Genomic DNA, 14215 nt, shown 5'->3' with positions numbered 1-14215 from the left:
CAGGCTCCCCAGAGGGAGCCTGCATCTCCCTCTGCTCATGTCTCTGCCTCTCTGTGTCTCTCTTGAATAAATAAATAAATAGTTTTTAAAAAATAAAAAATAAATAAACCGGAAAATAAGTAACAGCATAAGCAAGATACTTAGAAATATGGAAAGCAGTTTCATCTGGGCAGTGAGGAAGTGTAAGACAGGGAACTGCTCTTTTCCTCATTATAAATTCATATTGGACAATTTCTTGGCTTTTTTAAAAAAATGATTTTTTAAAAGGTATGGTCATGTATTACTTTGAAAAAAATAAAATAAATAAAATAGGGGCAGCTGGCTTGCAACTCTTGATCTCGGGGTAGTGAGCTTGAGCCTCATGTTGGGTGTAGAGATTACTAAAAACAAACAAACAAACAAACAAACAAACAAACCTTAAAAAAAATGTCATGCTCCTCTGAATTTTTTTCACTTTGGGAAATGAAACTGTAAAGTGATTAAGAAGCCCTCCTGGGATGTCTTAGTGGGTTTTTGTAGGAGCTTCTCTGACCAGAAGAAGGCACCATTATTTCGACTGGCCCAAGCAAGTTTATACTGAGAATTCCAGTATAGGCACCTTTCCCAGGTTGTGGCTTGCATATTTTTAAAATACCCCTTACCTTCTTCCATTTTTGAATTAGAAATGAGCATCTGTCTCAGATGTTTGAGGAGGCCAGCCCAAGTAAACGTGCTGTATGTCAGTGAGTTCTCAGACATTTGAGGAATGTTACGAATACCCAGCATCTTGAATTCAGGATGGGGAACTAAATTCTCCATTAAGTCTCCTGTAAAGAAAAAAATCTGAACTAAACTTTTAAAAAATATATATATTTTAAAAGATTTTGTTTATTTATTTGACACAGAGAGAAAAAGCACACAAGCAGGAAGAGAGGCAGAGGGAGAAGCAGGCTCCCTGCTGAGCAGAGAGTCCTAAGCAGGGCTCAATCCCAGGACCCAGAGATCATGACCTGAGCCAAAGACAGACCCCTTAACCGACTGAGCCACCCTGAACTAGACTTAAATTCCATGTTTCCATTGGCTCATATACAACTATGGTTTGATGGTTTGGGGGCCAAACATATTTTCTCCTCCAAGGCCAAATTGCTTAAAATAAAAAATGTAAATAAAAATTTGGAGACAATGTCTATGTCAGATCACATATTTTGGCCCCTATTTTAGCATGAGTGAAAAAAGACACTTTGCCAAAAAGGAAACAAGAATTTAGAAACTAAAACTGGAAACATGAATAAAATATTTAGCTACACTTCAGGAAAATAAAGTAAGCATGAGAGCTAATATGCTTTTATCATCATTCTATAGTCACTAAATATTCCTTTAGAAATTTTCCTAGGGGCGCATGGGTGGCTCAGCTGCCTTCAGCTCAGGTCACAATCCCAGAGTCCTAGGATTGAGCCCCACATTGAGCTCCCTGCTCCGCGGAGTCTCCCTCTGCCTCTTCCCTTGCTCGTGCTTGATCTCTCTCAAAAGTAAATAAAATATTTTTTTTAAGAAATTTTCCTAGCTCTCTTATTTTATCTAGTTAAATGATAATTAGAATCTTTTAAATCAAATTCTACTAGGGAAAAAGACAAGATTAGTGATTCCTGAAGACAAGAATATGCCTATCTTTAGAAACTTATATTTGTAATGAAACAGGATTATGGAGAAAGGCTAATTTGTTCTGCACTCAGAGCTGTTTTATATATTCATAGAAAAAAACTAGAGAGAGAAAAATATATTACTATAACAACATGAAATGTAAATTTTATAACAGTACAAACTCATATCCTATATCCTAAGGAAAAGCAGATTTTGACACAAACATCTACAAAGTGCTGCACAAATTGATCTTATGGCTAATGGAGTTTCCTCTAAACATAAGAGGTTTTTTTTTGTAAAATACCTAGAGTTGAATTTATTGCATAGCACAATTAAATAACAGTCAACAAACATAGCCTGAGTAAAAATACATGAATTATTAACTGTCATAATCTGCTTTTATCTCTAGCCTTCTTGTTCACCTACTCTCATTTTAACCATTCTGGGACCTTGTTGAGATCCTGTTATGGACTAAAGGTTTGTTCCCCCCTCAAATTCATATATGCAAATCCTAACCCCTGAGGTGATGGTATGGTAAGGGTGGAGCCCTCATAAATGGGATTAGTGCCCTTATAAAAGGGGCCTGACAGAGCTCTCTAGCTCTTCCTGCCATGTGAGGACGCAATGAGAAGATGGTCATCTGAGAACCAGGAAACAGGCCCTTACCAGACTACTACCAGTGCCTTGATCTTGGACTTTCCAGCCTCCAGAACCATGAGAAATAAATTTATGTTGTTTATATAAGTCACCTAATATATAACACTTTGGTTACAGCAGCTTAAATGGACTAAGACAAACTAATCCATGGACCTCCTGACTTCTCAGTCCATTAGTATTCCCCTTGCTTTACTTCTCTTCTTACCCAGTTACCTGCCCTTGTCTCTTCATCAAATCTTTCTAGTGAAAATCCAATCTTGGATCAGCCCCACTCCTCACATTCTCTGTGCCTGTTAAAGTACAGCTGTAGAAAGTCACCCCATATCACAGATTGGACCACTCAGAATTTAGATGTCAAACACCGATGCCCACCAATGCTGATGCTTTGTGGTAAAGGTGCCATCTCCTCAAACACCTGAGTGGAGCCATGTGGATATCTTGGGTCACTCGGGGCAAAGACTCTGGAGCACAACAGACATATCTGAGAAACACCATGGAGGCCAATGTGGCGGGAAGAGAGTGAGTAAGAGGATATAAGATCAAGAAAGCAGTGGGAAGCCAGGCAGAGCAGTCTTACATGTGATTCTAAGAACACTGGTTTTAACTCTGGGTAAGATGGGAAACCTCTTAAAGGTTTTTTTGTTTTTTTTTTAATAGATTTTATTTATTTATTCATGAGAGAGACTTATAGAGAGAGGCAGAGACACAGGCAGAGGGAGAAGCAGGCTTCATGCAGGGAACCTGACGTGGGACTCGATCCTAGGTCTCCAGGATCACGCCCTGGGCTGAAAGCAGCGCTAAACCACTGAGCCACCCGGGCTGCCCCTCTTAAAGGTTTTGAGTAGGAGAATAACAGGATCTAATAGGATTTAACCTTTTAGACAAGTAAAGCCAGAGTTCAGTCTGGTCGTTATACTTAAGAAAAGGCCATCCCACAGGATGGCAAAGGTTGAAGTGGGAAGACCAGGTAAGCTATCCTCCAGCTAACTTCTCATATGACATTTCCATTTAGATATGGCAAAGGCACTTCACACTTAAGATGTCTAAGACCCACCTCTTTCCCTACCCTGTACTGTGCTCCACAAACCAGATCCTTTTTCACTGTTCCCAACTCTAGTAAATAGGGTCTAGTGAACAATCTACACTGTTATGTAAACCAGGGCCCCTTGAATTGTGCTCTGTACCACCCTTTCTGTTATTTTTCAGATCTAATCCATCACCTAGATCTTTGCATTTTACCCCAGCCCCAAACTCTCCCAAATCCATCCTCTTTAGCTCTATTTGTTTAGTCCCACTTAGCAAGGACTGATTATATGAGAGGTACTGTTCTGAGGACAAGGGACATAGTGATGAGCGAGGCTGACAAGGCCTTGCCTTCAGAGAGCCTGTATTCTAGTAGTTAGAAACAAAGAATAAAAATGGTAATAAATGAACAGAACGATGTCAGAGAATAATAAAAGCTGGGAAGGAAACAAACGAGATGATATTATAGACACTCATCATGAAAAGCCATGTTAAGGAACTCACAGCGACCTGAGACTGGAAAAATGGAAGGGAAGTGGCTTTGAAAACATTCCCGGTCAAAGGAGCAGGAAGTTCATGAGGACTGCAAGAACAGACACCCTGGTGAGAATGAGCTGGGCTGTAGGACAAGTAATGAGGCCCCTGAGGCTGTGCTGGTGAATGAGGGAGAACGACAAGAGAGAAGGGAATCTGGAAGACAGAAGATGAACCACATACAACTGAGGCAATGGTAGACTTTACTGCAAGAAATCTGGACCTAAGATTTTAGAATCCTTCCCCCCCCTCCCCCCCGCCCCGGTAGGCTTCTTAGAGCCCTGGATCTAAGGTTTTAAAACTGAGCAACTGAGGGAGTGAAAAAGAAACAAGCTTATGGGGGAAAGCTGTTTTAGACATATTATGTAGAAGATGACCACGAAATGTATACAGACAGATATCATGCAGAAAGGCTGCTGGATATAGAAACCTGGAGCTCAGGGAATTGGTTGGAATTGGAGATAAACCAGTAGGTTAGAGAATACAAATGGTGTTTAGAATCATGGAACTGAGCCAGTTATTAGAGAGAGGGTCCAAGACTAGCATTTCGAGCTTGGGAACAGGCCAGAAGAGGAGGAAAGAAAGGAATAAAAGAAGTAGTCAGTGAGATAGAAGGGAAATCAGGAGAGGAAGGTCACAAAAAACAAAGGGAAGATTTGGAAGACAAAGGTCAACCATGCCAATTTCTACTGATAGGCTGATAGAAATGAGGACAGCAAAGTGTCACTGAATCTGGCAATGTGGACATGCTTGTGACTTGTAAAAAGCAATTTCAGAAGAGTGGTAGGGGAGAAACTAGGGCAGAGTGGGTTGAAGAGTAAAGAAATGAGGAAGACCGGAGGATAGCAAGGACAGACACCCCTTGCATTGTTCTAAAGAATAACAGAGAAATGGGTTCAATCACTAGAGGTGAGGTCAAAAGAGAGTATTTTGAGTGTGAGAGGTGCCAGAGAGTAGATGTCATGGCAACAATCCAGGAAAGATGCATGAAAGGACAAAAGATGAGTAAAGAATTAAGTCGGGGATCCATGGGTGGCTCAGCGGTTTAGTGCCGCCTTCAGCTCAGGGCCTGATCCTGAAGACCGAGGATCGAGTTCCACATCGGCCTCCCTGCATGGAGCCTGCTTCTCCCTCTGCCTGTGTCTCTGCCTCTCTCTCTCTGTCTCTCATGAATAAATAAATAAGGAGCCTGATGTGGGACTTGATCACCGGGCTTCAGGATCAGGCCCTGAGCTGAAGGCGGCACTAAACCGCTGAGCCACCCGCGCTGCCCAAATAAAATCTTAAAAAAAAAAAAAAAAAAAAAAAAATTAAGTCCCTGAGAAAGTACAGGGAATGGGACCCAGAAGCCAAGCAAGATTGGCTTTTGATAGGAACAGGACACTTCTCCCACTGTGATACCAGGTGAAATGCAAAGGTGAGCCCAGACAGCAAAGTAAGGTTTGCAAACATAGTGAGGCTGTAGAGAGAGCTCCTGTGTGGCTAAATACCTTTACTTTCTCAGTAAGGTCCATTGAGGAATGACTAGATTAGCCTGCAGACTCAGCCTCCAATCAGCTATGCACAGGCAGTCCAGTGGATTTTTCAAAAGTAAAAGTGATTATGTCACCAACCTGCTTAAAATCTTCCAGCAGCTTTCCCCCATTCTTTGGGAAAGGCCTCTCAACAGCTCACGAGGACCTGCAAGGCCTGTCCCTGCTTACCACTTTAGCCTCAGATTTCAGCCACCCACCCCTTACACCATTCTCTGTGCTCCAGTGCCACTGGACTTCTCTTTGTTGGACGTGCCAGGCTTCCTTCTGCTGCAAGGCCTCTGTACATGCTATTACCTCTGCACGTGCTACTGGCTCCTCCCTCCCTTGGGCCAGTCATTTCCGAGTCCTTGTCCAGCTCTCGGCTCAAGTGTTATGTCCTCAGGGCAGCCTTTTCTGTCCCCTTCAGCCTAAGTTTGATTCCTTTGTGACACATTCTCTTGAAACTGTACTTTTATCCTTTGGAGCACTTAACTCAGTTTCTTTTTTTTTTTTTTCTTAACTCAGTTTTTAATTATATGTTCTTGGTGTGCTTTATTTGCTTAATGTTTCTCTTTCACATTTCACAGTGAACACAATGCCTGCATTGGCTCCCACTGGATCCCCAACATTTAGCATAGTGATTGGCACATAGCAGGAAGTCAAGAAATATTGGTTGAGTAAACAGATGTGCAATATGGTAAGTACTATGACATAGACAGAAATTAACAAGACACAGGTCTCTAAGGAAGCTGAAAATGAGTGGGACTACATAATATGTACATGACAGTATTCCCCTCTAAGGAAACACATGGTGTTAGTTTACAGTGGTAGCATCTGGGAAAGGGTGAGGAGGACACTTATTTTTGATTGCATATTCTTTTGCACTCCTTGAATAGGTGTGTGTGTGTGTGTGTGTGTGTTACTTATTTGTTTTTAATTTGAAGGAGAGAGAGAGAGAGAGAGCAAGAGAGAGTGTGAGCACGAGCAGGGGGGAGAGGCAGACAGAGAGGGAGAAGCGGACTCCCTGCTGAGCAGAGAACCTGATGCGGGGCTCAATCCCAGGACCCTAGGATCATGACCTGAGCCAAAGCCAGACACTTAACCGACTGACCCACCTAGATATCCCCGTGTGTTACTTTTAAAGATAAGCAAACACACTTAAAAATAAAGGTACAAAATACTAAGTGACACAAAAGAGATAGAGAATGTCATAAAGTTCAGAGAAAAGAGGGTTAGGTTAAGGCCTAGGTAGGAAAGCTTTATAGAAAAATCATCACTTGGGATCCCTGGGTGGCGCAGCGGTTTGGCGCCTGCCTTTGGCCCAGGGCGCGATCCTGGAGATCCGGGATCGAATCCCACATCAGGCTCCCGGTGCATGGAGCCTGCTTCTCCCTCTGCCTGTGTCTCTGCCTCTCTCTCTCTCACTGTGTGCCTATCATGAATAAAAATTAAAAAAAAAAAAAAAAAAGAAAAAAAAAAAAAAAGAAAAATCATCACTTGAATTGGACACTGAAGGACAAGTAAAGTTTCAAAAGAGGTGATAAAGGGAAGGAGGAAGCGATTACTAAGGAGAAAGAACATTAAGCAAAGGGTTTAGGGCTGGAAAGACAGACTGAAGAAAGACAGTGGAGATAGGATGAAAAGTAGGTGGGGATCCATGCAGAGGCGGCAGTAGGTAATGAAGCCAGAAAGTTAGGGTTCAGGGCATTAGGTGGAGGCCAGGCTAAGGAATTCTGACAAATCTGGGCACAGGATGAACATGAAAGTACAAGTATTAGATCTGTGCATTGGGGAGGCTCTTTTGCAATCAGTGTGCAAGATGGATATAGGGGGAAGAGGCAGGCAACAGGAAGGAATGCAGGGTTAGGACCACCTTTTAAGACAGCAATGTCAATTTTATGTTATCTCTGTTTTATGAAAGAGAGAGAGAATAGAAAGAGGCTAGTTTGCTTTGTATTCAGGGAGAGTATGCAGTATTTGTTGAGATACTGACAACCTGAGCCAATGTCAGATAGACCGGGAAGGAGGGGAAGAAGGTAGGCAGATGGCAGGGATGGCACCAACAGGTCTGGACATACTAATGAGATATGAAGACAGGGAGAAAAATCCAGGTGATAGAAATTGAGGAAGAGGGAGCTGGGGAGATACGGCAGGGAAAAAAGATGGATCCATTTAGAACAATATAAATTTAAAGAAGCAGGAAGCAATTAAGAAAGTTGAGATAGGCAATTATTTGGGAAGGAGATTAGTATTGAGGAGAGTCTACATTATAGAGTCATTTGCATCTAGAAGATTTACTTTATTTATTTTTAAATTTTTATTTATTTATTCATGAGAGACAGAGAGAGAGAGGCAGAGACATAGGCAGAGAGAGAAGCAGGCTCCATGCAGGGAGCCTGATGTGGGACTCGATTCTGGGATTCCAAGATCACGCCCTGGGCCAAAGGCAGGCGCTTACCTGCTAAGCCACCCAGTCATCCCTCATCTAGAAGATTTAAATTGATAAGGCACCACTTGACAAATAATCTAAAAAAAGAATGATGGGTTTCTTTATGGGGTGATAAAAATGACTGCACAACTCTGTGAATATGCTAAAAATAGAACTGTATACTTTAAATGAGTGAATTGTATGGTATATGAATTATATGTCAAAGTTGCTGTAAAAAAAAAAAAAAGTTGCTGTAAAAGGGCGGCCCGGGGTGGCTCAGCCGTTTAGCGCTGCCTTCGGCCCAGGGTGTGATCCTAGAGACCTGGGATCGAGTCCCGTGTCGGGCTCCCTGCATGGAGCCTGCTTCTCCCTCTGCCTGCTTCTGGACAGAGAGGAGGACCCAGTGGGGAATAACGTTGAGGCGTTCAGAACGTAAGACTTTCCTACAAATTATGTACAAAAGGACAAATACCTAATGGATTTCTTCTGTAGTGACATGAACCTTCCACAGAATAAGTAGGCTGGAACACACTTCCCAACTGATGCGCAAGGACTTGGTTTATATCACTAAAGGAGATCTGCTTGATGTTCATCCGTTTCGCGCAGATCTTATGAATGGCATCATTTTCATGAACAAGTAGGGCATCTGAAGATCGGTATAAGTGAGAAAGAGTCAAAACGGAGTTGTAGTTCTGAACAATAACCTGGAGAGAAAGGGGTCAGAAAAAAAGAAAGGCAAGAGAAAAGAGCAGTTAGGAGGGTAGATTCTAAAGGCATCCTGCCTGGGTTCAAATCCCAGGTCTGTCACTTTCTAGCTGTATGATTTGGGATGAATCATGTAATCTCTCCATGCTTCAATGTTCTCACTTGTACAGCAGGGATAAAATTCTACTAGTTCCTAGAGTTGTAAGGATTAATGATAGAATGCAAGTAAAGCACTTAGAACAGTGTCCTATATATAGTAAAGTCTCAATAAATAGTGACTATTGCTATCACACTTTCTTCTACAGGATTTCCTATAGTACTTAACTCACTTCTGTTTTATTATTTTTCTTACAAGGCTGATCAACAGGAAATTGTCCTATATAGAAATTTCCTCCAAATGGAAAGAAAGGTAAATTCTTGGAAGGTTGGCAGTGGCATGATGAACCCCAACATGATGTCAAGGTCCGTCTTTTACATGCTATAGTCACCAGGACTAACCCAGGAATGGGTTCCTGAGAGAAGATGCACAATTGTCTTCTTCAGAAATTTTTTTAAATATTTATTTAATTATTTAATTATTTATTTATTTATGACAGACAGAGAGAGAGAGAGAGAGAGAGAGAGGCAGAGACACAGGAGGAGAGAGAAGCAGGCTCCCTGTGGGAAGCCTGATGTGGAACTTGATCCCAAGATACCAGGATCATACCCTGAGCCAAAGGCAGGTGCTCAACCACTGACCACCCAGGTGCCCCTTCTTTGGAATTTTTTAAAACAAGGACACCTCATGTGTTTGGAAAAGTTTAATCAAAGTTGAATGAATTGTTCACAAAAGTGCCATATTATATAGTGAATGACTCCTGATGTAGTAACTTGACATTCCAAAGAAAGGGGGAGATCAATTTTTTACCTATATTTATTTCACTGCAAATACAAAATATAAAATTTTCTCTCTCTTTTTTTAAGATTTTATTTATTTATTCGAGAGAGAGAGAGAGAGAGAGAGAGAGAGAGAGGCAGAGACACAGGCAGAGGGAGAAGCAGGCTCCATGCAGGGAGCCTGATATGGGACTCGATTCTGGGTCTCCAGGATCAGGTCCTGGACTGAAGGTGGCGCTAAACCTCTGAGACACCCGGGCTGCCCCTAAAATTTTCTCTTTTTTTAGAAGTTTTATTTATTTAAGTAATCTCTACACCCCTGTGGGGCTTGAACTCACAACCCTGAGATCAATAGTCTTGTGCTTTTCTGACTGAGCCAGCCAGGCACCCTCAAAATATAAAATTTTCAATTAATATGTTCATACCTCACCAGTTCCATAAGGCCATATAATCTGATTCATTTTCAAAGAGTTTGAGTACTGATCTTGTAAATTCTGTGTAACGAAGGCTCCTAGCCCTGATCCTGTGCCCCCAGCCATACTCATTATGATGAAAAAACCACTCAAAGAGTCACATTTCTCTACTTCCTTCTGGATGAGGTTCATTATAGATTCTTCGTGCCTGGGTCCATGAACAGAGTAACTATGCAATACAAAAGAAACAAACACAAACACCTTTCAGTTTACTCAGAAAGAGGCAATGCAGAGAGGAAGATATAGGATAGATAAGGTTTTTTAAACCCATGGATGTGAATTAACTCTCATGAGAGATACAGGTGCCTTGATAGATTAAATTTAAAATTTAAAATATACAAGTTAAATATATTTAAGAGGTGAATAGGACTGCTGGGTACAGAAAATTCTCTTTTCTAGGCCATTCCTATAATTGAAGACTTCAATACCAGGATGTTCTGCAAGTTTATGGTGCAAAATAATATTCAATATTCATAATAATACTCCTACAGCAGTGGTTCTCAAACTTGGCTGCACATTAGAATCACTGAGGGAAGCTTTAAAAAATCCCAAGATCCAGGCTTCACCATAAACCACTTAAATCAGAATTTCTGGAAGTAAGACTCAGGCTTTGGAATTTTCCAAAGAACCCCAGGATGTACTACTGCCTTGCTGTGTTCCCTATTTGCTAGAATACCTGCCAGATAAAGATAAAGATATTGTTTTGATAATAAGTTAGTTGGCAGAATGACAAGGAAGAAGTGGAAACCCCTGTTGCAAGAGAGCTTTGGTTTTATCATTACCTGGACCTGAAGCACAGACATGTATGAAATGGAATGAAGAAGATCTTCTGGTAAAGTCACCCTCTAAATTTTAAAATAGCAATTTCAAGATTATATGCTTGGTATATAAACAGTATACCTGTAACTTTGCTGTCCAGGTAGCTGTATCTAAACTAAAAATCATGAGGAATTACTCTTACCCATAGGCCCAGTTGTTTCCAGAACCTTCTTTTTGACAGAAGCACGAATGCTGGGCATATTTCCATTGGCCAGACTGGGCAGCCTTTGATAGTGTTTGATTGATAACTTTTGGTTCCATATCAACAAGGACAGCCCGGGCAATTGAAACTAGAGGGAAGAAAAAGACCAAAAGAAAAATATTTCATATATCTTATTTGGGTTATTTCAGAGTACAAATTTATAGGTAAAAAAAAAAAGAAAGAAAAAGAAATCCAAAAGTTGATAAAATTTTCTTTTTCTTTTTTTAAGATTTTATTTATTTATTCATGAGAGACACAGAGAGAGAGAGAGGCAGAGACACAGGCTGAGGGAGACAAAAGTTGAGGATAGAAAGATCTGTCCTATTGCTTAGAAATTTTTTTTTTTTTTGCTTAGAAATTAAAGTGGGCAGCAGCAAGTCTATGCAGATGGTTAATAATGCCTAGCATTCTGCTAAGCAGGATGAATCAATGTGGGCTAAAATGATCACTGGGTCAGGTCTACAAACATCTGTTGAGAGCTTACAATGTGCCATATACTGTGCTGGGAACACAGAGATGGACAACATCAATCTAGTCCTAGATGGACTAGTGGAAGAGATAAAACTTACTCACAGTATGATGTGATATGATCCACGATGAATCCACATTAATAAAGTAGCACATTCAGATGTATGAAATACCATGGGTACAACAAGCTGCTCACGATAGTTGAAGCAGAAGATGGAGAAGGAGGGGGTAGGGGGTAGGTAGGGTAGAAGAAATAATGAATGGGTATGGAAAGCAGGCAGGGCTCAGATCTTAAGAAATTCTGTTATTCAGTGCTAAAAAACTTAAAATTTTTTTCTTTAAGATAATGTGAAACCACTGAAAATGTTAAGTAGGTGAGGAGTAGTCAGATGACTTATATTATTTTTAATTTATTATTTAAGTAATTTCTATACCCAACGTGGGGCTTGAACTCCTGAGATCAAGAGATGCATGTTCTACCAACTGAGCCAGCCAGGTGCCCCATCAGATGACTTTCTAAATACAGCAGTGTGGAGGATAGATACGATAGACTTACAAGAGTCAAGGCAGGGAAACTAGAGGACCTGAAACAATTCAGGTAAGAGAGGACAAGAGCCAGAACTAAGCCAATGACAGTGAAGATGGAAAGAGAAGAGATAATTAGGAGGTAAATTAAGCAGATCAGGGGATCCCTGGGTGGCGCAGCGGTTTAGCGCCTGCCTTTGGCCCAGGGCGCGATCCTGGAGACCCGGGATCAAGTCCCACGTCGGGCTCCCGGTGCATGGAGCCTGCTTCTCCCTCTCCCTCTGCCTATGTCTCTGCCTGTCTCTCTCACTGTGTGCCTATCATAAAAAAAAAAAAAAAAAGCAGATCATTATGTTTGACAGTATGTGGGCAGTAAGAGCCCAACTTCTAAAGGAAAGATAATGAATGCCCTAGGGTATGGAGATGTTGAGCTTGAGGTACACATGGGAATGCAGATGCGGATGTCTACTAATCAGTCTGCAGCCTGGAAGAGAAGCTAGGCTACAGATTTGAGTCATTAGCGTCAAAGAAGTAGCAAATCACAAGAGTAACTGAAATTGCCCAAAGAGAAATATATGAGTGAGGACAGAGGAGAGAGAGCTTGAGATGCAACCACTGGAGAAGAAAAGTTCAGAGACTAAGGAGGAGTGGTTTTGTTTTTTTTTTTTTAAGATTTTATCTATTTATTCATTAGAGACAGAGAGAGAGAGAGAGAGAGGCAGAGACCCAGGCAGAGGGAGAAGCAGGCCCCATGCAGGGAGCCCGATGTGGGACTCGATCTTAGGACCCCAGGATCAGGCCCTGGGCCGAAGGCAGGCACCGAACCACTGAGCCACCCAAGGATCCCCTAAGGAGTTTTAAGGAGGAAGTTTTATAGTTAATATTATAAAATCCAGGAGAGAAGTTAAGTGAACTGGGAAAAGAAAAAGTCACTGGATCTTGTGATAAGATTACTAGGATTTTTTTTTTTTTTTTTTAAGAGAGGGAGGCAGGGAAAGGAAGAGGGAGAGGGAGAGAATCTTAACCAGGTTCCATGCCCAGCATAGAGCTTGATCTCACCACCTGAGATCATGACCTGAGCTGAAATCAAGAGTTGGATGCTTAACCGACTGAGCCACCCAGGCACCCCACTAGGATCTGTTCTTTGAGCACTTTTTTTTTTCTTTGAGCATTTCAATTGGGTGTAGGGCTAAAACAGGACTGAAGTTGGTTAAAGAGGTTCACCTTTGAGAATCTTAGATGGGAAGGTAAAGAGATAAGTAGGAAAAGAAAAGCTTGGGGTGCCTGGCTGGCTCAGTCGGTTAAGCATCCAACTTAAGGACACTTAATCTAGGGGTTATGAGTTCCAGCCCTATATTGGGGTAGAGTTTACCTAAAGAAAAATTGCAAAGCTTATTCCAAATCTTTGGACTCTGTACCACCCCACAGTGCCTACATCCCCAAGGGAATAAATCTTAAAAAAAAAAAATTAAAAAGCTGTAGTCATAAGTTGTTTGGTCGGTTTAATTTGTACTTATTTTTTAAAAGATTTTATTTATTTATTTGATGGAGACAGAGAGAGAGCACAAGCAGGCAGAGCGGCAGGCAGAGGGAGAGGGAGAAGCAGACTCCCCACTGAGCAGGGAGCCTAATGCCAGGCTTGATCCCAGAATCCCGGGACCATGACCTGAGCCAAAGGCAGACAGCTAACTGACTGAGCCACCCATGTGCCCCTATTTGGCTGGTTTTAGATTGGTGAGATCTGAGCATGCTCATGTGCTGAGGGGAAGTTGCCACTGGAGAGGCAAAGGTTGTTAACATAGAAAAAAGGGCAGAGAGCAAAGTCATTCTCTATTAAGATGTGAAGAAATGGGGTTCAGACACCATGTGGAAGAATGGCCTTGAAGAGGAGTCAGAGTACAGGAGAGGACTATAGATGGATCACACATACCTCCATTTTCCTCCTCACTAAAGAATCTTTCTTTGGAAGATGCTTGATATGCCTCATTTTCTCGTTCAGAGCAGAGTCCTTGGGGACAGTGTGAGTCACTATACAGAGCATCAAATACTTCAAAACCAATCTGATTGCCACACTGACCAAGTTGCACTGTTACTACTGACATGCTGAGATGCAAAGTAGACCTATTCCCTCAAAAAAGTAAGCAACCTGTAATAGAAAAACATAGGCTTTGAGAACCATTACAGTACTAATAAACAAAGAACAAATAAAATGTCATATGTACATAGATTAAAAAATTAATTTTAAAATGCCATATAACGTGTTATAGATTTAACAGGTATGTTGTCTAAGCAGCTAATCATTCAAGGAAGTTGTTTTCTTTCTCTACGTAGTTTTGGGATTTGGAATTTACTGTACCCAGATGCATTCATA

General features: G+C 41.4%; 1 protein-coding gene across 9 annotated transcripts in view; it reads right to left on the bottom strand.

The window, feature by feature from the left end:
- Window positions 1–14215, bottom strand: part of TUBD1 (tubulin delta 1) — a 32188-nt gene that overhangs the window by 16336 nt on the left and 1637 nt on the right. For 6 of the 9 annotated variants that reach the window (XM_077852411.1, XM_077852410.1, XM_077852408.1 and 3 more), the window contains exons 2-6: window positions 13775–13990; window positions 10792–10939; window positions 9783–9999; window positions 8249–8480; window positions 642–806 (exon numbers count right to left, since the gene is read on the bottom strand). In XM_077852411.1, coding sequence (XP_077708537.1) covers window positions 642–806; window positions 8249–8480; window positions 9783–9999; window positions 10792–10939; window positions 13775–13946 — 934 coding nt within the window. In that variant the 5' untranslated portion in view covers window positions 13947–13990. Of the gene's footprint in view, window positions 1–641; window positions 807–8248; window positions 8481–9782; window positions 10000–10791; window positions 10940–11424; window positions 12162–13774; window positions 13991–14215 lie in introns of those variants that run through there. The other 3 variants (XM_077852415.1, XM_077852416.1, XM_077852417.1) reach the window with 2 other exon arrangements.

The sequence above is a fragment of the Canis aureus genome, chromosome 16, assembly GCF_053574225.1.
Source record: "Canis aureus isolate CA01 chromosome 16, VMU_Caureus_v.1.0, whole genome shotgun sequence".
Classification (NCBI taxonomy): Eukaryota; Metazoa; Chordata; class Mammalia; order Carnivora; family Canidae; genus Canis; species Canis aureus.
The sequence above is the reverse complement of the archived record's forward strand: the minus strand, read 5'-3'. Positions and strand labels throughout refer to the sequence as shown.